This window comes from Phragmites australis, chromosome 22, assembly GCF_958298935.1.
Source record: "Phragmites australis chromosome 22, lpPhrAust1.1, whole genome shotgun sequence".
NCBI classification, from domain to species: domain Eukaryota; kingdom Viridiplantae; phylum Streptophyta; class Magnoliopsida; order Poales; family Poaceae; genus Phragmites; species Phragmites australis.
Window position 1 is genome coordinate 16,125,462 of NC_084942.1, and position 23,525 is coordinate 16,148,986.

The window sequence follows — 23,525 nt, forward strand, 5'->3', positions numbered from 1 at the left end:
AAATAAAGTCATATTACAAATTCTTAAGCATGATCATTTACAACAGTTTGAAACAAAAGAGAAACTACGCGGCGGAGTATTAAAACCTTAACAACAACAAAACAAGAGTGGAGCCATATGCCCTTAGGATCCACCCCAAAAGCCACACCTCACCAAAGTAGGATGCACTACTCTTGCCCACCACCTGCATCGGAGGGCACGAAGTAGCCAAACACCGCATCACCCTCACCAGCAGAATATGAAAGAGCAGCGTGAGTACGAAGGTACTCGCAAGACTTAATCCATATAGGGTTCATATAAAAAGCCTGACTTTAAGGATCATGTATTGAGCTATTAGCAAGAGTAAGGCCGTAGGGTTAAGTAAAACATATGCGGTAAGCAACCTGGACACCTACATGTGAGCATTTATACTTAACTAAAAAATACCTTTCTACCCTGCAATCCACAACTTGAGCATGTATGTATAGGAACCATAGTATCTCATCAACAATATCCACCAACCATTTCCATCATACCATATCCTTATCCCACATTCATAAACTTTACGACCGATGCAAATGAACAGAAGCATACTCATGACCGAGAGCGCGGCATTTTGAAATGTTTTTACACCCTGCAGGGCATACAACTTTACCCATACGACTCGAGGACCATTCAACTTGTGCTACTCACGTAAGTACACGCAAGGGGTACTCGTGTCAACCTTTCTCATACATGGAACCACCACTTGCAATGCCCCTATGGCACCGGGGTTACCGCGAGCAAGTCCCAACTGTTCTCCGGCTCGCCGACACCTTGCCTCTCCTTTTATTTTTCTCTTACGCGTCATAGAGCCGCAAGGCAAGTGTCGGCACAGCATATGATAATCGGCTTACCTTAACATTAGATTAGCATGTGGTGAGTACAGAAAGTGCTAGAGCCAACTGCACCAATAGACGACCTTAAACGATGCAAAGCGGTCTATGGCATCCGGGCTCCTCTCCTAAACTACCTAGAGGACTCCTCCTAGGCAGAAGATACCCCTAACACCGCCCACATCTCAACCATCCATCTTAACCTCATCTTTATATTTGTGAACAGTGATTAAGCACTAGGCTCGCGAACAACTACAACAACATCGCTCGACTTCTACCGAGGACCTAAGCATTGTTAAGCATTTTGAATAATCCTTGAAGCTAGACACCAACTATATTATCAAGGCTACATGGATAAGGATTCATCAATAAGTCAAGGTAGAGACAATGCATCAACATAGGTTCTACCCGTATCAACCTGACACTAGACTCAACACATGCAAACATACATAAAGCATAATTTATCAATTTTGACTCCATTCAATTTTGAACAAAGGGTGCAGTATACTTAGATGCTTGCCTTGCTGCTCCGAGGTCTGTCTGACGCTACCTACACAGAATTCGCAGAAGTGGTGTGCCTTGGTGTCGTCCTTAATCACTCTCGCATCACGTTCCGGTTCTTCGTTCACTAAAAGAACGCATGCAATGATGAGCATGAATGCTATGCAGAGAAAGATGTTTCATAGTGCATGACGACAGTGGAGATGCAATGTTTTCAGGTCATGAGTTTTAAAGCATCAAAACTTCTTAAACTTGAATTATTGTTAAGCATCTCATTATTTTCTAGATTATTTAAGCTTAACATAAAGCTTAAACCTAATTAGAAAATTAACTATGTTTAACATGAGTGTGAGTAATTTTTTACTAAACTGGGTATAATAATGAGATTAACAGGATTGACCTCACCAATTTTGGGGTTACCAAAAACTAATTATGGATTAATAAATCTTAAACCTATTTTATTAACCAATGAAATTTCAGTACATATTTCATAGCTCCTAGTATTTTTAACATGCAGATTATGCTCATACAAACCCAACAAAATTAGTTTCATAATTTTTGGAGCAACATACAATTTCCTATGAATTTTTCAAGTTCCAACCGATTTAATAGTACAACAATAAATCAATTTTGCATTTTCTGATTTAATCCGAATATTAAAAGGCCAAAAACCCTTTTTCACCCGGGGACTCTAGCCACAACGGCTGACAAAGGGGGCCGACTGGTTTGACTTGGGTCAAAATTGCTAGGAGGCCGACTACACAGTGCACTGGCGGGCCAGCCGGCTCGGCCTGGCCTTACCGACGGCGACGGTGGCACGGCTCGACTAGCGGAGGGCAGCAGGAGGCTCAGCTCATGAGGGCGAACTCGATTTGGGGTCCATTGACTAGAAGGCCCAGCCAAAACAGAGCTGGCGACGAGCACCACGGGCATGGCGGCGGTCAACCCTCGAGGAGAGGCACGCCGACGTCGAGCCAAAGGCCAATTAACATGCGCCGAAGATCGGACGTGGCATAGGGAAGCTCACCGGCGGTTTGGCTTGGACGTAGGTGGCTAGGATTAGGGAGTCGACGGTGGAGTCACAGAGCTCAACGCCAGAGCTGAGGAAGAATGCCCGGCGTGACGGGTCGGTGCGAATCCGGAGGGGAAACGGTCGGGGGCTAGGTGTGGGAGTCTCAGCGCGCCACGGTGAACCCATCGGCTGGGTTCATGTCAGGCGGGCGCGGCCAGAGAATGCGACTCGGGCCACCATGGCACCACGCACCGGCGTTAGGCTGGAGGGAATCCGTCACATGCAAGAGGTTGAGGGACTCAAGGGGAAGCTCACCCGGGCTCAATTCGCGGAGGATAAGGCTTGTGGCGGCGGAATCGACGGCGGCCCGAGGCGGCCGGAGTTGAAGAAGACCACTGTGCAAACCTGAATTTTGGCCAGGAAGGCGGGGGCTCTCGTGTGAATCACCAGAGATGACCTTGGGCTGTCCTTCAAGGGGCTCTGAGGGACCTTTTTGGGGTGGGGATGAGCTATGCGGCGAGGAAAATGGGCGGCGGTTTGGTGCCGTGCACTCTGCTCTACTCTGTGCGCGCTGGTGAGTGAGAGAAGTGAGCACAGAGAGAGCGAGGGGGAGGAGATAAGGGTGACGATGCTTCCATTCGAAGGCTCAAAGCCATGGCCAGCTTCTCCGATGACGCGGCATTGGCTGTCGGCCTCCACGGTCAAAGAAAGCGACGGGCAGAGAGGGTATGGGCAATGAACAATAGCTGTCCGGTGAAAAATATCTCTCCACCTCTCTCAACCATTTGGAGATCTTCCCGGGGTCCAAAATTTGTGGGACCATTTTTGTGTGAAACTACAATTCACTTGCAATCCATTTTTACTTGTTTGACCTCAATAGCCTGAGCCAATTTTCAATTAAAATTCTCCAAAATTTTTATGACTTGAAAGTAATTCCCAAACATTTGGAAAAATTCATTTATATTCTTCACATGGCATGGAAAAATTTCTTAAATTGTTTCCATTCCTATGTTTCATAACAACTTTGTGAGATGCTTCACAATGCACCAATTAATATTGATTTTAGCAGTTTATGTTTAATTTGAATTTCATGTTAAAACTTGCTCAAACAATAAACATGGTGCTAATGATGTTCATTAATGCTTAATGACCTAATTAATGACTCTAGGCCATCACAATTGGAGCACATGGTCATGCCTCCCTCATCGGTTGTCGTGCCTCTCTCACCGACACCCGAGGCTAATCTCCATCGCAGGCATCCACAGCTGGCTCCTCTTCGCCAGCGTTTCTCACCATCTCTGTCCCGACACCCTTGGTGGAGACGCCCCCTCCCTTTCGCCACACTACCACCGCTGCAGCCAATCGGCGGCCTGGGCTTCACCACCCGTGGAATCCCATGGGCCTTGGTCTCACCGACGGCATGCTCCTCGACTTCCATCGGACCGAGGAGCACACACAGGCGGCAACCACCCACGTTAAGCAAACCGGCGATCGGCCCTAGGCTGGCTCCACCCTAGAGGCGATGGAGGAGGTGGTGGTGCGCGCCGACGGCCAACCACCGGCTGGATGCGCCGATTCGCCCGCCGGGCGGGGCACTCCATCGCTGGGCGGGACACATCACCACCATGCGACAGCCAGGCCAACAACAAGTCGGTCGCATCTTCAGCTCAACGGCGCCCTCGGCATGGTGGCGGTATCGATATTTGTGTAGATGCACAAGAGTAGGGGAGGGGAGGGGCGTGGAAACCCTAGCCGGCCTCCCCGACCTCATTTATATGGCACACCGGCCATTTGGGCCATGTCGGCCAACGACCCACACATAGCCAATCCGCGCCCCGTGCCATCAGTCCTGCACCGAGCCACCCCGAGCTCAGGCTGATTCATCAGTGAGCCGTGCAACACTGCTGCTCCACGGGTCGCGTCCTCGGTACGTGTTGGCCAGCCACCAGGCTGCCATGGGCTATGCCAAGTCAGACCGCCACCTCCACTGGCCCGCGCCAAGACAAAAGGCCCATCTGGCCGAAATCAAATTGGATAGCGCAATTTAGCATTTTAACCCTTCGTGTTCTTCAATTTTATGCGCTTCCAATATTAATATAATTTCTATTACATTGTAATTTTCTACATTTTAGTCCTCTGGCTTCAAATAATTGCATAATCTTGTGTATTTATGTATGGTAACTATATTACTTCTGTAATATGTTCAATATATTGATGTTTAATACACTCTTATTTATTCCATGCAATCTCTTATTGTCTCTTTTTGGAATACTCATAAAAATGCAACTTAATTGATGATTAACTTTTATAATATTAGCATAGCGCAAGGTATTGGAGACTTTGGTATTTGCTACGACTGCAAGTTCGATAGAAGCGAGCTATCCACCTTAATTGGACGGAGTCCATGTCAATAGCAGCGAGGTATCTCATCCAATACTGCAAGGTCTACACCATTTTGGTGACTACCTTTAATGTGTCTATCCCACATTTTGTACATAGCCTATATGTTAGCAATGATTATTGTCACCTATTTCATCATGAATAGAGTCTAATATCATAGTAACGATTTATCAATTGTACTATATCGAGGTCTACATCACTTGTATTTTTAGATATCTTGCATTTTTATACAAGCAATTACAACATTTGCTATTAATTTACTCTCTTAGTAAATTAATACATGCCTTTTCATGTAGAACATGGCTGATCTTCCTAAGAAGAATTTCCTAGAACTTGCTATGGATGGCAGTAATTACTTGACTTGGGCACAAGATGTTAAATTCAGTTTGGCTGCCCAGCAGATCCTTGCCACCATAACTCCATAGCCGGAGAATGCACCTCCAATGCCTGAGCATTCTAAATATGCCACTTTGGTTTTTCTGCATCATCACCTCCACCCTGACTAAAAAATGAGTATGTCATGGAGGAAGATCTGCTAGCTTTATGGACCTCCCTCGAGGAGCGTTATGAGTAACAGAAATCTATCATCTTACCAGAAGCTCAACGCGACTAGTCTCTACTTCACTTTCAGGATTTCAAATTCGTAGCAGATTACAACTCTTAAGTTCACAAAATCTGCGCCAAGCTGAAGTTCTATGGTCAAACTGTATTAGATGATGACATGATTGAAAAGATTTATGCACTTTGCATCCGTCGTTCCAGGTATTGCAATAGCAGTATCGCCAACAGAAATACACTAAGTATTCTGAGTTGATTTATACATTGCTTCAGGCAGAGAAACATAATGAACTCCTTATGAAAATTCATCATAACTGCCCAACGGGCGCTGCTCCACTTCCTGAAGTACATGCTAATACTCAGAATACTAATAAATTTCGTGTCCATAAATGGAACAACCGGAAGGGCAAAGGAAAGTGGAAGTCATCCAATATGCAGAAAAGGCATGGCATTGCCAAAGTCAAAGGTTAATTCGAGAATAATGCCAAAGACAACTCTCAAGCTTGTCAGCGTTGTGGATGTAAGAATCATCATACAAGCAAATGCCGGATTCATAGGCACTTGGTGGATTTATATCTCAACTCTATTGGGAAAGGCGAGCAAGTTCGTGGACACAAATTGGAAGCACACTTCAACGAACAATCTGCTGACGATATGGTCGCGGGATCTTCTCAAGATGTTCCTCTTAACAATGAAGATATAGTTCATCAGAAGAAGGACGACCCCTCAATGTGGATGATATGATCGTGGAATTTCATTCCCAAGATATATTTGGAGACCTCTCTTAGATCTACGACTCATCCTAGTTGTCATTAGCCTAATATTGTCCTATTAAGTGTTGTATATTATATCATTTGTATCTAAACATGTACCTCTAACATGTATTAAATAATATTAGCACTCTATTCTATATATGAGTTAAATTTCTTACTGAATTTTCTACTTTATATATATATATATAATCTTTTACAGGACGCAACCAGATGGAGGAAGAAGAAATATGTTTAATGGATAGTTGTACCACTAGTATAATCTTGCAGGAGCAAAAATATTTTCATACGTTACATAAGAAACATGGAAATGTTATAACCATCGCCAGCCATGATGCGTTGATTGTGGGTTCGGGTTGAGCCATAGTAATCGGGAATGCACTCTTATATCCTGATTCAACTCGTACCTTACTCAGTTATAAAGACATTCGTCTTAATGGCTTCCATATTGAAACTCAAACTGAGAATGGTGATGAATTCCTATTTCTTACAAAATCCAACATATTTAACAATGAGGTACTCGAGAAATTTCCCTCATTATCATCTGGATTGTTCTGTACGTACATCACACCCGTAACACATGTTGCGTTTAAAATAAAATTTCAAAATCTTGATAAGTTAAAGACTTGACATAATCACCTTGGTCATCCTAGCATTAGGATGATCAGAAAAATTATTCACAATTCCGTTGGTCACAACATAAATATTGCACGATTCCTATAATCATCTGATTTTGTGTGCACCGCCTATGCCACGGGGAAGTTAATTCTAAGGCCTTCTTACCTTAAAATTAAACATGAACATATTAATTTCCTTGAACGTATTTAAGGAGATATATGTGGTCCAATTGAACATTTATCTGGACCCTTCAGGTATTTTATGGTGCTTATCAATGCATCTACTCGCTGGTCCCATCTGTGCCTCTTGTACACACGTAACCATGTGTTTGCAAAATTAATGGCTCAAATTATCAAATTACAAGCTAATTATCCTAAGCAAAGGATAAAGTCCATTAGAATGGACATTGCTATTGAGTTCTCTTCGTAGGGCATTTAATGATTATTTCATGGCTCTAGGTATCAGTCTAGAGCATTCAGTACCATATATTCATACTCAAAATAGTCTTGTTGAATCTCTTATCAAGACAATAAAATGGATTGCTCGACCACTTTACAGTGCAAATTGCCTACATCATGTCGGGGTCATGTGGTCTTGCACGCTGCAAATTTGATTCAAATTAGACCAACTGCAGATCATGCAACCTCTCCATTGCAAATAGTACGTGAAAATGAACTAAGTATTTCCCATTTGTGAATTTTCAGTTGTGCTACGTATGTACTGATTCCACCACTGCGGTGTACTTCTATGGGCCCTCATAGAAGATTAGATGTATATGTGGGGTATAATTCTTCGTCAATTATTAAATACCTCGAGCGTCTAATAGGGGACTTGTTCATAGCCTGGTACCTGATTGCATCTTCGACGAAGATAATTTCCCGGAATTAGGGGGAGAATTGTACCATAATGTGTTGAGAAATCAATTGGAATGGTATTGGTTTTGAATCTCTAGACCCACGTACTTTAGAATCTAAACAAGAAGTTCAGAGGATCATAAATTTGCAACGCCTTGCAAATAACCTGCCAGATGCATTTACTGACCACAAGGGTATCACAAAGTCTTATATTCCTACAACGAATGCACCAGAAAGAGTTGATGTACCTTATAAAACCACTCATCTACCACATCCCAGTAAGAGAGGGAGAAATCTGTTTGCAAATAATTCTTCTGAAAAGCAATCATGGAAGTAAAGGAAGACATCTTCTAAGTCAGTAAATGAAAATCAACCTATTGTTGATGGGCACCGATTGGATGCTCTTCACAACTGTGCACACTAATATTGGTGCTAGGACATCGGAACAACCTAACTCCATGGTGATGGGAAATCCTGACGAATTAGAGTAAGTACATGAAATTTCCACAAATTATATTGATTTAGGAGAATCTTATAGCTGTAAGACTACAATTGTCGATATCTATTTCTCCTCAAATATTGCTAAAAACCTCGAGGTAGATCCAAAACCTAAGACCATGGCAGAGTGCCTTAAGCACTCAGACTGGATCAAATTGAAGGAGGCTATTGAGGCAGAATTGAGCTCGCTTGCTAAAAGAGGGGTATTTACATCTGTAATACCTACTCCTCTAAATGTTTTCCCCGTTGGATCAAAATGGGTTTTCCTTCAAAAAAGAAATTAAAACAATGAGGTGGTGAGATACAAAGCGAGGCTTATAGCACAAGGGTTCACGCAGAGACCCGACATCGATCATGATGAAACTTATTTTCCTGTTATGAGTGGAATAATGTTCCGATACTTAATCTCATTGGCGGTTCAAATGGACTAATCCATGAAATTAATGGATGTGGTGACCACTTATGTATATGGGTCATTTGATTTGGATATATAGATGAAAGTCCCTGAAGGACTTAAGATTTTAAACCCTAAGGCAAATCACAACATGTTTTGTGTAAAGTTGCAAAATTCACTCTATGGCTTGAAACAGTCGGGTAGAATATGATACAACCGACTAAGTGAGTTTCTTCTTCAAAAAGGTTACTCTAACAACGATTATTGTCCGTGTGTGTTCATTAAGAAATCCCTCATTGTATTTTTTGTGCAGAGAAGAAGTTTGACGCGGTCTGGCTCAAGATAACTCACCGGTAATCCTGTGATAAAGAGGATGCATACACCGGAGTATCCGGTGTTCAGAAGAACTCTGAGTGGAGTTCCAACTGCTAGTTTTTGAGAATGTACACACCGGATGGTCCAGTGCTTGTACCTCTGTTAACGCCGGATCATCTGGTGTTCACAGAAAATTTGAGTCGTTGGGATAACGGCTAGTTCACGGGGTTGAGGCTATAAATACCCCTCCACTCATTCATTTTAAGTGGCTGGAGTCCAGAGAAGTTCATATGCACCGAAGACATCCAAACCATCCAAGAGCATAAATATATGAAAATCTAGCAGATTTATTCACTAAGTTATTGCCCACTTCAATATTCTAAAAATATATTCGTGGAATTGACATGAGAAGACTTCGAGAATTGCAGAGTTCAGGAGAATTTAATCCTTAATTTATAACTTGTTTATGATCATTAGGTCATACATATTGCACTCTTTCCTACAGGGTTTTTGAGAGTTATTCATTGATCAACATATATATGATGAATCGATCATGGGGAGTGTTGCCGCTGATCTCTTCAGTGTATAAATGTACACTATGTCAATCAATGAAATGATACGAACTTCCTTCTATCTATTCTATTTACTGTATCAATAGAGTTCTAACAGTATCCACACCCACCCAACGTGATCATTGTTGTGGCAAGCCCGCATTGACCGTCCACCGCTCGTACACCTCCCATTCGCTCTCTATATATTTGTTGGGGTTCACAGAGAACATGAATCTTGCTTTTGCGCTCTCTGATGTAGTGATAGCGCATTCGACAAACTAATGCGTGACTTCTCCATTTTAAAATGAAGGGGGCAATATTCATATCAAGTCCTATAATATATTCTCTTCAGTTTTATATAAATGACAAATTTGACTCCATAGGCATACCAAGGCAATCATAGTTTGAATAAAAATTATCGAAGTGCCCCTCAGCAATGTCTCAGACACATAATGAGCTCAAAACTCGAAGAAGATGATCTAATCACTAGGCACATTACAAGAATGAAAAAGTATGTATTGGAAAGCACGAAGTGATGAATATTTCCAAAAATTAAGAGTAAATTTCACATAATTACTACTATTTTAATGTAATATCCACATAATTATAATCATTCTAGGGATTTTTTTCACATAACTAAAACTTAAGAAGTATTAAAAAGTTATAGTCTCGTGGTAACAAATGTTAGTAACATGTCTTATCATAAAGTTGTAGTTTTATAGTAACTAAGTACCAAAATAGTTGTAATTCTGTAAAACATGCGATGTAAGTCTTAGTTCTATATGTATTATGTCAAGATGTTTATACTTCTGTAAAATTTACTTAAAAATAAAGTGGTCGAAATTGGTAACTATTAAAAAACGAAGGGAGTTATGTACTTCATGTAGATGATTTGGGTTCAAGAGCAACCCATATCAACAGTTACCCGCGCCCCAACAAATAACAATGCACCACGGCGGCGCGGCGCGGCGCGGCTCTGTCACCTCCTCCCGGGCGTCTCCATGCCGGCGCCGCCTCTCCCCGGACTCTTGGTCGGCCTCGCCCGCCGCGCGACGACTCTGGTGGCGGCGAGGCAGCTCCACGCGCAGCTCCTCCTCCGTGGCCTCCCGCTCCCCGCCCGCGCCGCAGTCGCCCTCATCGCCTCGTCCCCTTCCCCGCGTCACGCCCGCGCCGTCTTCGACAGCGCCGTCCCCGCCGACCCCGCCAACGTTTATCTATGGACTGCCACCATTGCTGCCTACGCCAGGCACGCGTCGTCCTCGGCCAAGGAATCGCTCGTGCTTTTCCGGCTCATGCTCCGGCGCGGCCCGCGCCCGAATGCCTTCACGGCGAACCCCGTGATCAGGTCCTGCTCGGCTCTGCGAGCCGTCCGAGAAGGGCTCCAGGTGCACGGGTTCCTGGGGAAATCAGGGCTGGAATGCTCTGCGCACGTGGGCGCTGCGTTGCTTGACATGTATGGGAATCTTGGCCGGGCAGAGGATGCGAGGAGGCTGTTTGACGAAATGCCTGTGAGGAGCGTGGTGCTTGGGAACACCCTGGTGGCTTGCTATGTCAAGGCAGGGAATGTGGCGGCTGCACAGGAGGTGTTCGACGCAATGGTGGAGAGGGACTCAATTTCTTGGAATACACTCATGTCGGGGTACTTGCAACAGGGGGAGGCTGCTGTCGCAAGGGGCTTGTTTGAAGAGATGCTGGAGAGGAATGTGAACAGCTGGAACATGATGATCTCTTTGTGCTCGGAGGAGGGGTCGTGGGCTGATGCAGTCAGGGTGTTCAATCGGATGCGTCTTTCAGGGTTCCAACCTGATGCCGCGACGATGGCAGTGTTGATGTCTGCCTGTGCACAGCTTGGTTCTTTGTCAGTTGCAAGACAAGTTCATGGACTTTTGACGAAGGGTTGTGTCGAAATGAACTGCCATGTGCAGAATTCATTGGTTGACATGTATGCCAAGTGTGGTAGCGTCAGCCAAGCCCATTTCTTGTTTTTAGAGACACATCCAAAGGATATTGTCTCTTACAATGTGATGATCAGTGCTCTTGCGCAGCATGGACACGGCAGAGATGCACTTGAGATTTTCAATAAGATGGCTGAGGAAGGGTTGCAGCCAGATTGGGTCACTTTTCTTGGTGTTCTATCAGCCTGTGCTCATGCTGGACTAGTTCATGATGGAAAGCGCTATTTCGAGTCCATGAGAACAACCTATGCGATTGAGCAGTCGCGGGATCACTATGCTTGCATGGTGGACCTATATGGCCGAGCTGGGCTCATTGAAGAAGCACTCTTCTTAGTGCGGACAATGCCAATGAAGCCACATGCAGGTGTCTGGGGTGCCTTGCTCAATGCCTGCAGGAAGCATTGCCATGTTGAAGTGGGTAAGATCGCAGCAAGAGAACTCATTAAGATAGAACCAAAGAATCCTGGCAACTATGTGCTCCTCGCAAACACACTTGCTCAAGGTCTGCGATGGGGTGCTGTTGAGACTGTGTGGCAATCAATGTGAGGAAAGGGTATTGACAAAACGGTAGGGTGCAGCTGGGTTGAAGTGGACAGTGTTGTTCATGAGTTCTTGATGGGAGATTTCAGCCACCCCAATTTTGATGAGATTTACAGTAGGCTGGAGCATTTTTATCTGCAAATGACTTAAGATCGGAGTTGCTGTATACGAAAGTAGAGGTGGTCACTTCTTATGCTGGATTTCTTTATACACAATAACATGACATACAACGATGAAGAAGTTTACATCCAAGAGTTTGACTAGGAGAGGTCTCAAAAGCTGAAGGTTATGACTTCAAGTGTAACTTTCCAGAGGTGCTTTCTCAAGGATAATTTCGTTTCACAATGACTGCAAAAACAGTGCAATGTGTGCGAAAAGGTGCCAAATCCGATCCAGGTATGGTGTTGTGACTTGTGAGCTAATTTATGTCAGAACTGCATATACTTGCACATAAGTATTATTAAGGTAGTGTCAGAAATGATGCAGCATTGCAGATAGATTGATAAGTAGAATGACAGATATTGATATCATGTATGTGTTGAAAGCTGGATACAAGTCACTCTTAACTGCTCTTGTGAGGAGGTCCTTGATTTAATGACACATTGAGCTGGTGGATCTTTGCGTCAAGCAGGATTATTGCAGATAAGATCAGTGGTTTGGACTTGTTCATGTTATCTTGGGCAATTATGGAAGAAGCTAAATAGAAGAAAAAATTGCAAAGAAGCATGTCTGTCTGTCAAATTCAGTCTATACTGGATATGTTCAAACTTGGGACTTCTGCTGGTAACTTTCTTTCACTTTTTTCTTGATATGTTTTCTTGCACTTCTAAATATTGTATTGTAGCCTTTATGACATATGAAACTCCTTAGTCCTTGATGCTCTTTTGCATCCAGTCATCACTGAATTTAATAATCATCTGTCATTGAGGTTATGTTTCTACAAAATAAAGTTTCAGTATTCGCCACAAAATACGAGAATCAAGCAAGCACATAGGAAGATATACAATAACTAGAGATGAGTCTCTCTCTCTCTCTCTCTCTCTCTCTCTCTCTCTCTCTCTACACACACACACACACACAAAAAAAAAACCTTGTTCAACTTAGAGCCTAAAGATGAGTATCAGAAATGAAAATGAAAAATGTGAGGTAGTTTGGAGTTTGGGGTAAGAGTGGGACCATAAGGGACCTAAGTCGAACAAGGTTTTACAATATGTCAAGCTCATTTATTAGGCTTGATTTGTGGTCGATGTGAGATGTCTACTTTCGTCATGTGTTTCAAACTTTCCGACAGAGAGTAATTATAATTGAAATTTTATTTTTAGGATGTATCCATATATTGCATATGAAACAAAGGTTCTGATTGAAGTTCTAAACACTACTAATAGGTGGATGTCCTTAGCTGTCAGCAATTACCACGCAGGGGAAGGCTATAAGATAGCAATGTTAGGATTTGTGGGAAACAGCCAATGAAATTGCATAGTTTATTTGTTGCTCTATGCAGACCGTCCGATTGAAATTTACATAGCAACAATATGACAATGATTTCTGGATGGCATGGTTATTATGAAATTTTTCAGAGATTTAACAAAGCTGATATTACAAAGTGGTCCGTCCCTTTCCAGGAACTGCATTGCTAGTACCATTCAAGGCCTTTTATTGGAGTAAATTCCATTTGAGGCACAACATCTTGTGCGGTGGGTGCAAGCAAGTCATAGATCTTGTGAAATGCTCCAGGGGATCACTGAACTTGTTTCGGAGGTGCATTTTTTGACGTGGACTGCAACAGGATGGCTAGCGATGCTTACATGGCGCTGGGTAGCCCTCTTCTACTCGCACGACGTACTCTCCAGCCGTTTCTTTTGTTGGACCGTCCCCTTGTTCCGCTTCTCGAGTGCTAATTGAATGTCTAGAGCAGGGTTTACAAATGCGTTTGAGCACTGAAATGCGTTCCCCAGCGCATTCTTCGAATATCGATCGAAATTCGAAGAATTCAGTGAGAATTCAGCCAAAATTTGTAAATTTTTTAATTTAAATTCAAATTCAACCGATGAGCATCGATTTTCGTAATGCGACTGAGATCGAACCAGTCTATATTCGTTGATATTTGCGAATATCTTTCAAATTTGTAAGCCCTGGTCTAGAGTCGATTCTTGCGGGAGCTGTCGAAGGGGAAGGAGTGGGTCGATTCATGAGGCAATGGAAGGGGAACTGGCAGGGTGATTGGCGACTGAATCAAATGAGAAGCGGTGGTGCTTCGTCGCCCGGGTAGTACTGAATCAAATTAGAACATGCTGAGTTCCAATTCTTGTGCTCCAAGATCGTGCGATCGAGAAGATACAGAAGCTCCCGAGGCCGTATTTGGCTACAGATCAGTTCTTGATGTCTACCAGCTAATCGCAATTGTACGGTTTTACTGCAAGCGTTAGTAGTTTTGTACGGAGTAAAATGCGCCATGGGTGCAAAAAGTTGTAAAGTGGGTGCAGTTTCGTTATTTATATCTATACTTGTATAATATGTATGAGTTGTTTAGATCGATCTTCACCGTTGATTTGAATTGATTAAACGGTTATTGTGTAAAGTTAGATCATGTTTCTATTTTTAAAAATACATTTAGTTTCCTATTATTTGTCTTCATATCTAGACGTCTAATATTTATTTTTTATATATTTTAAGATTTATTTATGCTCCTATAAAATACACGAGTTATGGTAGATTTAATCGATCTCAACTGTCCACCTGAGTTAATCAAATATTTACTATGCAAAATTGGATCACATTCCTCTTTCTAAAAATATATTTAATCTCTTATTATTTATCTTTCATGCATTTCAAAAATACATTCAATCTTCCATTATTTATCTTCTATACCTAAACGTTCAATATTTATCTTCTATACATTCATCAAGGTACTATGGAGGAATTATTTTCATCCGCTCATAAATCGGTCACCATTGTTATCCTCCTCAATGTGTATCTACGAATGGTCAACTTTGGACTATATGATCCCCTCCATACCCTGTCCAGTTACTCACTATGCCTCTCCCTTTTAAAATTGCATGCTTATGTTGTGAATTTTATGTGTCCAAATCTCTTTTTTGTTATGCTATTTTTTTTACTATTTTATTTCTATATACTTGATTGATTTCACGTATGTGAAACACATGTGCAGTTGCTAGTACTCCTATGAAATGCAGAGTTGTGGCAGATTTGATCGATCTCTATTGTCCACCCGAGTTGATTAAGCGGTCATCGTGCAAAATTGGATAATATTTCTCATTTCAAAAATACATTTAGTCTTACATTATTTATCTTTCATATCTAGATGTCCAATATTTGTCTTTCAGACATTTCAAAATATATCTATACTACTATAAAATGCAAAAATTATGATAGATCTAATCGATCTCCACCGTCCATCCAAGTTGATCAAACGGTCACAATACAAAGTTAGATCGCATTCCTCCTTCTAAAAATATATTTAATCTTCCATTATTGCATTATGTCGATGTATAGAATAGGGGTCCCCTATTCTAGGGCCCACACCAGCCAATACTAGTTGACAAAAGATTTTTTTTCCCGACTAGGGTCCCACCGCACAACTAGTCTGCGTTGTCGCGACCAGGATCCTTACCACATGAGGAAATCTCACGACCAGCCTTCGCGGGTCGCGGGACAAGCACTCCTCCCTGACAGACAGGTCATGGCCGGCACAGAGATGTCGTGTCGCGTCTCATAGCATTAAACGCTACGAGACAGGCTTGCAGGCATGTCAAGCTGCTTCACATGCGCGCGTGCGAGACCGGTGATGGGACAGGGTAGACCGATTGACCAGGGTGAGGTAAGCATGGAGGAGTCCAACGGATGGGACATGCTCGGTAGGGTTATCAGAGCAAAAGGGGCACCTATACCATCTATTTTAATAGCCTAAGGGTGGAAGGTTTGACTAGGCATGGGTCTACCGCTTTTGGACCCATTTGTAAGTTTTCTTTCTCTCTAGTCTAGTATATAACGAGAGGAAGACCTGGCTTGTAAAGGAGAGAAGCTCATCTGTAACCAGTTTACAAAACACTCATAGCAAAATACAAAAGATGTAGGGTTGTTATCCTTCGGAAGGTCTGAACCTGGATAATCTCTAGTGTTCTTGAGTTCTAACAGGTACACACCCATTCAAGACGTTGATCACGCGCCCATCGTCCGGTACACCTATGAATCATTATCTAGGATTAACCCTCAATACATTCTATACCTAGACATTTAATTTTTTTTATACATTCCAAAAACACATTCAATCTCTTGTTATTTGCTTTTTATACCTAGACGTTTAATATTTTCCTTCTATACTGTCGGAGGATTAACTCCTGTCGCAGAGATCCCGAGAGACCCCTTTTTAGAGATTCGGCCGGGGGATGATCCTGAATAAGTTCGTCGGAGAAATAAATGGGAATGAATGCAACGGCCGGTGGTGGGGGTGACGACCTAGTGCAAGAAGAAGTAAATACACCGGAATTTAGACAGGTTCGAGCCGCACGGGGGCGTAATACCCTACTCCTGTATGGATGCTATAACTGTCCCGAGGAAGTCCCTCAAGCATGTTGCTGGTTACAAGAACGTTGGCCTAACTAAGAGCTTGAGGCTCCTTGTTCTTCGGCTGGAACTATGCTCAACCTTGCTCACAGTGTCTCTCTTGCGCTGTGTTCTTCGTGTCTACTCTCGGTCTCTCGTCGTTGGTCTGGTTCGTTGTCTTCCGCTTCTGTGTGGCCGGCTATTTTAAGTACTCGCCGGCCACGACATGCCCCGAACGGAAAGGAGGGGGCTCGAGTTCCGAGATGCCATAAATGGAAAGGGCGTCATCATTTCTTCTGGGTGAAGTGACCGAGGGTGGAAAATGCGTCGCACGCCCGGTCGCCCGTCACCATAAATGCCCTGGCAACGGGCGCCGTGGAGAGGGCCCACCGGGCAGCCGCAGAGCGACCCAACGTGCTCGCCCTGTCTTGTTCCCCTGCCACAGCAGTGCGGCAGACGGAACGCCTTGATCCTCATGACGTTATCCCGAGACAAGTCGGATGGCACGGGACGGGACCTGTGCAATTAATGACCCCATTCCTCTCTGCCAAAACGTGGCAGGAACTGACGCTGAGCGCGGCGGGAGCAGTTGGAGGTGTCAGGCCACGCACGCCCATTAAATGCGGCCTCGGACCTCTGGCTGGTTGACACCTCATCGGCAGGCCCCTCGGGGGCCTTCCTGGGTCGTCGGGGTACCGAGTGCTCGGGGGTACTGTTCACATCCCCGAGCACTCTCTCCCGAGAATGCCCATCCTTGTCCTCGGGGTGTCGGGTGCTCGGAGGTACTGTTCGCCTCCCCGAGCGCTTTCTCCCGAGCACTCTTGCACGAACCCTCGGGGAACCGAGTGCTCGAGGGCTTCCACGTGCAGCCCCGAGCACTCTATCCCGAGCACTCTTGTATGGATCTTCGGGGAACCGAGCGCTCGGGAGCTGCCGCACGCAGCCCTGAGCACTCTCTCCCGGAACTTAGCTCTTCTGATCGTCGGGGGACTAGGGTGCTCGGGGGTGACCGGGCACCTCCCGAGTACTTTCTTCCCGGTACTCGGATTCCATGGATCGTCGGGGTACTGGGGTACTCGGGGGCCACCGACCGTGGCCCTGAGCACCTTCTCCCAGGACTTGGCCTTTCCTCATCCCGCAAGAGAGACCTTGCGGGATAGCGCCATGTGGCGGATGGCTGGCTTGGCCTCGGGATTCGGGGACCCCTGGTTCCTGATACATCGACAGTAGCCCCCGGGCCCATTGGCAGGCGATGGCCCAGAGACTGCGAATGGGCCCTTTGTCGCGAACGAGGCCGAAGCCGGCGTGGACGCCACGTGGCAAGTTTTCAGAAGGTGGCCCCTTCGATCCGGGCCTTTGGTACGGCCCAACGGGGAGATGAATGGACACGCGTCCACACAACTCCCGAAGGGCATGACAACGGGACGGGCGGCACGCGCGGCAGCTGCGCAGATCGAGGAAAGTACGCCTGGCAACCGCTGACACCGCACGACCTGTGGGAGATTCGCCTGGCAGTTGCGTCGATCGAGGAAACCATCCCGCGGAGTGTGCCGTGGCAGGAGACGTTTGAATTCTCTGAGGTATAAAAAGGGGGAGGGGAGCGAACTGCCCTCCTCTTTATGCCATCTCGTGATCCTGCTCTTGCTTCCTTCGCGCTCTTGAGCCCTTAGAATCTCCTAGGCGATCAGAGCACATCTCCCTCTCCACCGCCCAGACCACCTCCCCCTCCAACGAAATGCCGAAAGCTGGAGGAAGCCGCCGCGATAGGACTCCGGATGGTGTATTGCCAGAGTCTCGCCTGACGAACGAAGAGGCAGCGGGGAAGATCAAGAAGCTGTTGGTCCCCGAGGGCCAGCAGGGGGCCCTGGTGGTGACGCCGGTGAGCTTCCCACCAGCGACGACCCGCCCCGGGCGCATCGTCCTGTTCACATCTTTCGTGGCGGCGAGGCTGGTGCCGCCGTTCTCCACGTTTTTTCTTCAAGTCCTCGACACCTACGGCATTCAGCTGGTGCATCTGAGCCCCAACTCGGTCGTCGTCCTGGCGGTGTTCGCCCACTTCTGCGAGATGTTTGTGGGAGTGGCGCTGTCGGTGACGCTCCTTCGGCATTTCTTCGTGCTGCGATTTGCCGGGAAGAAGAGGGACTACTCCACCTCGGACGTTGCGGGCTGCTGCAATCTCCGGCTGCGGGATGGCATGGGGGAGCGATACATCCCCCAGGTGCTACAAAGCAAGTGGGAGGAGTGGCGGCGCGATTGGTTTTACGTCGACGTCGACCCCCACGACCGTCTCACCCTGCCGGAGGCGGCGGCGGAGCCCCAGAAGGTGACCTAGGAGGTACCGCCGCCGTCGGATGCGCGGCTGGAGCCGGTCTTCGAGCGCATCAGGTTCCTGCGTGACGCCGGGCTCACCTCGGTGATGGTGGTGGCGGACTTCCTGCGCCGCCGCTTGGCGCCCCTGCGGGAGCGGGTCCGGCCCTGCTGGCTCTACACCGAGCCTGAGGACATTACCCGGACCCAGATCGGCGCGGACTGGGACCTGGGCACGCCGGAACTGAGGGGCATGCTCCGGGTGGTGACCGGCGTGGATGAGATGAGCCTGGCGGAGCTCCCGTGGAGAGAAATGGCGCTCTGCGCCAATCCCGAGCGGGTGGCGATCCAGGTGAAGCTGCCGGAGTTCGACGCCCAAGGGTTGGTCGACCGGCCAAGGAGCCGGAGTCCCGAGGTTGCTGAAATCCCCGAGTTGGATGAGGCGGCCGGCGAGGGGGCCGCAAGCGGTCCGGCGCGGACTGGTGGCCCGGGCGCCGCGAGCGACGAGCCGCAGGCCAGTAGTGGGGCCGCTGTAGGCAGCAGCCACCACACCGAAGGAGGAGGCACCACCGGCAGCGGAGCGGCGGCAGCGCCGGAGGACCGGGGGAAGCGCCCCCGGCTCTTCACTCCTGTGCCGGAGTCCCCGTCGTCGCCAACGGCGGAGGCGGCATTCCCAGTTCTGGAGCCGCGCCTTGTTCGGCTGGGGCCCAATCCGGCGCCCGGAGACCATGCGGCGGCCCCGCAGAACCCCCGGCGGAAGAGGAGGAGGGAGGACTCCGGGCCGGCGCCATCGAGCGCGGAGTTCAGGATTCCGGCAGCCAAATGGCAGTACCGAAGTCCTGCAACCGCGTAAGTCTTGTCCTTCATTCCTTCTTGGGCGTGCTTCGCCCGAACTAAGCTCTGGGTTTTGATTTTGATCTTAGTCCTTCTCCTGCAGGCCGTCTACGGGCGCCGTTGAGGGCCAGGGGCGGCCGGAGGCGCCGAGGCCGGCGCCAGCCCCCGAGCCGAGCGCGCCGGCGGAGCCAGGGCTGGCAAGTGCGGCGGCGGTGCCGGGGCCAGCAGACACGACGGCGGAGACGGGGCAGACGGACGCGGCGGCGGTGCCGGGACCGACGGACGCGGCGGCGGAGCTGGAGCCGGCGGACGCGATTCCCTTGCTGGGACCGGCGGATGTGGCGGCCGAGAGGGTGCCGGCGGACGCGGCGGCCGAGATAGAGATGCTGCCGCTGCCCGAGCGCCCGGCACCGTCTGAGCCCACCCCTAGCGCGTCGAGCGCGGGGCTGGCGACCGCGCGGCAACTTTCGGGGACCCCGAGCCCCCCGAGGGAGGCTCGCAGGGGACCCAGCGCCTAGCCGCCGCCCAGCCAGCCCGCCGAACCCCTCCCGGTCGCAGCTGGAGGCGAAGCGCGCCGCTCTGGCCATGGAGAGAGCGCAGCTTACCACTGCTTGGCGCTCTTTCGAATCCCGCCTCGTCGCGGTGCGCGCCGCCAACGAGGACGAACAGCGCGCTATGGAGGAGGCCCGCGCGGAGGTTGCGTGGGAGCGGAAGGTTTTGTAGGACACCCGCGCGGAGGTTGCGCAGGAGCGGGAAGACACCGTCCGCCTGGCTGAGGCGTCGCGGCAGCAGGCTACTGAGGCCCTTGCCAGGGAGAGGCAGGCGCCGGAGCGGGAGGAGGCGGCCGTGAACCACGAGAGGGCAGCAAAGGCCCTCCAGGCTGACCTAGCTCGTCAAGAAGGCGAGATCGACCGGACCCGCGCCGATCTCCAATATTGGGCAGAGCAGCTCCAGCACATCGAAGGGGATCTCCAACGCCGGGAGGAGGACGTCACAATCCGGGAGGTCGACACCGAGATAACGGCGGCGGACTTGGGCTCCCGAGAGGAACTGCTGGCCCGCCGGGAGTCGGAGGCTGCCGAGGCGGCGGTGGCTGCTGCTGCTAGGGAGGAGCAGATCGCCAAGTCCGAGGCGGAGTTGGCCACCCGCGAGCGGGCCCTGTCCGAGCTGGCGAGACAGGTGAAGCTGGCCGCCAGCCATGCACCCGGCGCCGGCTCTTCTGGTGCGGTCGGGGGCCAGGGGCTCGAGGAACAGCTGCGGATCGCGAAGGAGGAGCTCGAGGCCACCTTTGTCGTGCGGGCCAGCCTGCAGCTGATGCTGGATGACATCCTCCGGCGGATGCAGCGGTCCGTGGCGGCGGCCGGGCTCGGGCAACTCATCGTGGAGACGAAGGGGGGAGGCCCTGGTCGGTACGCCCTAGGCTTCCAGCAGGTCTGCGAGCGCCTCGAGGCGCTGCCCTGGGCCGTTCAGGAACTCGCCGCCCGGGAGGGGCGTGGTTTGGCCCAAGCAGTGGCCGAACACGTCCTGGCCTGCTACCAGAGCCGAGACCCGAACTTCCCACTAGAGCCGGCTCAGGAAGGGGTGGTTGAAGCCGAGGAGGAGGCCGCCCGGGAGGCAGTTCGGAGCACCACCACCGTGGTGGCGGCCGACTTCAAGCGGGAGGTGCCGCCGCCGCTAGCCCCGAGGAGCGGCCATGAAGTCTTTGACTCCAACTCCGACTAGACTTTTTGTAGTTTTTCCTTCTTCTTTTCTTTTTTACTTGATGTAAATATGGGAGTGATCCCTCAGAATAGCTGTCCTTTTTGTGAATATAATGGAAGCCTTTCCTTGGGTTCGCAACTCCGGTAATCTCCTGAGTGCTTGATGTTGTTTCTGATGTTTTCTCTTGGTGCCCCGAGGAGTACTCAGTCGGACCAACCCCGACCTTTCCTTCCCCGAGAATGAAGTCGTCCCGATCGTCCTTCTCGGTGCGTTCAGCCCCCGAGCCCTCGCGAGTCCGCATCGACTAAGTCAAAAAACAAAGGCACGAACTTCCTTGCTCGTGAGATAGGTCGATGCAGCACGGAGCATGCCATGACCGGTGAACACTTTTCCACCTTGCGACCACTCAGTCAGCAGACCGGAGACACACGCGGGCGAGAATGCGACCAAGAGTCCCCATGGTTCGGTGGTGTCCGGGCTTAGGACGGACCGGACCGAGCACCGACAGCCCGCCCCTGAGGCCTAAGCTCTGGACTACTCGAACAGCTCGAGCGATAGGATTACCCAGGGCGCCCAGGGACTCGGTAGTGCTCGGGGCCCTAAAACCGGACCGAACACCACGACCACCATGAAAGACTTCGATCGGACATTACCGCACGTACGGTACACCTTTCTACGGACCGTTATGTCGTTCTAGGAAAAAGTGGACACACGGTAGGGTTTTGTGCGCGAGGAGACCATCTCACTGGGCAGATTAGAATACAAGGGTCCCCGAGGACGACTCAGGAACAAAATATTATTGAATGTAAATTCGTCTGAATTTAACCACTCACCGGACAGCTGTCGGCCTTTCGGCGAACCGATCCAGCAGGGGTATGCGCTCCGAGCTCGGGGTGCCCGGGGACTTGGTTCCCACGGTCGGGGCGCCCGAGCACCAAGGGGCGCACGAGGAGCCCGGGGTCAGGTGATCTCGACCACTCATGCTTGAGCGGTAGGACCACCCGAGGACCCTTGGGGCCGAGCAGCGACCTAGGCATCGAGGCCCTCGCGGTCGAGCTGCTTTTGCTTTGATTGTCGATCTGTGACTTAAGAGAAAATGGAGAAATTCCTAGTTTGGTAAGCTCTGTTAGTGCGGTACTTGTTATAGACTGCCCTCGTTTTGGACCCGAGACCTCTCGAATACCCAGACCGGCGGACAAGAGCAGACAGAGGCATAACCTAGAGGTCCTATGGTTTGGTGGCGCCCGGGTATGACAGACCAGACCGAGCACCGACAGCCCGCCCCTGGGTCCTAGGCTCCGGACTACTCGAGCAGCTCGAGCGATAGGATTACCCAGGGCACCCAGGGACTCGGTAGTGCTCGGGAGCCTGCCACGACACCGAACACCACAGCCTACCACATCGGACGTAAGTCAGCGGCAACTGCCCGCACGTATACCGATCGGGATTCTTTTATCAGCGGGGAAAAAGAGAGAGCGAATTTTTCTCGCACAACCGAGCATCTCACCAGACAGATTAAACATATGGAATCCAGAAAAATGAAATTGATACATGATTGTATATTAACATTCATACTGAATTGACAATTTTTTACAAGGTTGGGTGACTTACCCAGTTAGTGGTAGCCCCCGGTCAACTTGGGCGGGGGGGAAGCCCCCGGCCTGGTTGACCTGAGCCGCGAGCATGGCCATCTACGGGTAGAACTTGCGCAGGTGCTCGATGTTCCATGGGTTGGGGAGCGGTTGCCTGTCTTCTGCAGCCAGCCGGAAGGAGCCTTCTCGCGGGACCCCGATCACGGTGAAGGGGCCTTCCCACATAGGGGACAGCTTATTCTTTCCTTCGCGTGATTGGACGCGTTGGAGAACTAGATCCCCCACCTCGAGAGACCGGACCCGGACATGGCACTGATGGTAGCGCCGCAGACTTTGCTGGTAACGAGCTGCCCGAATGGCGGCATGCCGCCGGCGCTCCTCCAAGTAGTCGACGTCGTCGCGCCTCTGCTGCTCCTGTTCGCCTTCAGAATAGGCATGCACCCGAGGGGATCCTAGAGTGAGCTCGGAGGGGAGGACCGCCTCAGCGCCGTACACGAGGAAGAAAGGAGTCTCCCCAGTAGCGCGGCTTGGCGTGGTCCGATTAGCCCATAGCACGGCAGGCAGCTCGTCGACACACCCATTCCCGTGCTTTGCGAGCACGTCATAGGTCCGGGTTTTGAGCCCCTTTAGTATCTCCGTGTTGGCACGCTCAACCTGCTCGTTACTCCGACGATGAACGACGAAGGCGAAGCAGAGCTTGATGCTGAG

At 49.0% G+C, this 23,525-nt stretch overlaps 1 protein-coding gene across 1 annotated transcript; it reads left to right on the top strand.

The window, feature by feature from the left end:
- Positions 1-10,265: 10,265 nt before the first annotated feature.
- On the top strand, positions 10,266-14,340 carry LOC133904227 (pentatricopeptide repeat-containing protein At3g29230-like). The gene is made up of 2 exons (XM_062345687.1): positions 10,266-12,603; positions 13,443-14,340. Exon 1 carries the CDS (start codon positions 10,327-10,329, stop codon positions 11,824-11,826), a length of 1,500 nt encoding a protein of 499 aa, XP_062201671.1. The 5' UTR covers positions 10,266-10,326; the 3' UTR covers positions 11,827-12,603; positions 13,443-14,340.
- The last annotated feature ends 9,185 nt before the right edge of the window (positions 14,341-23,525 follow it).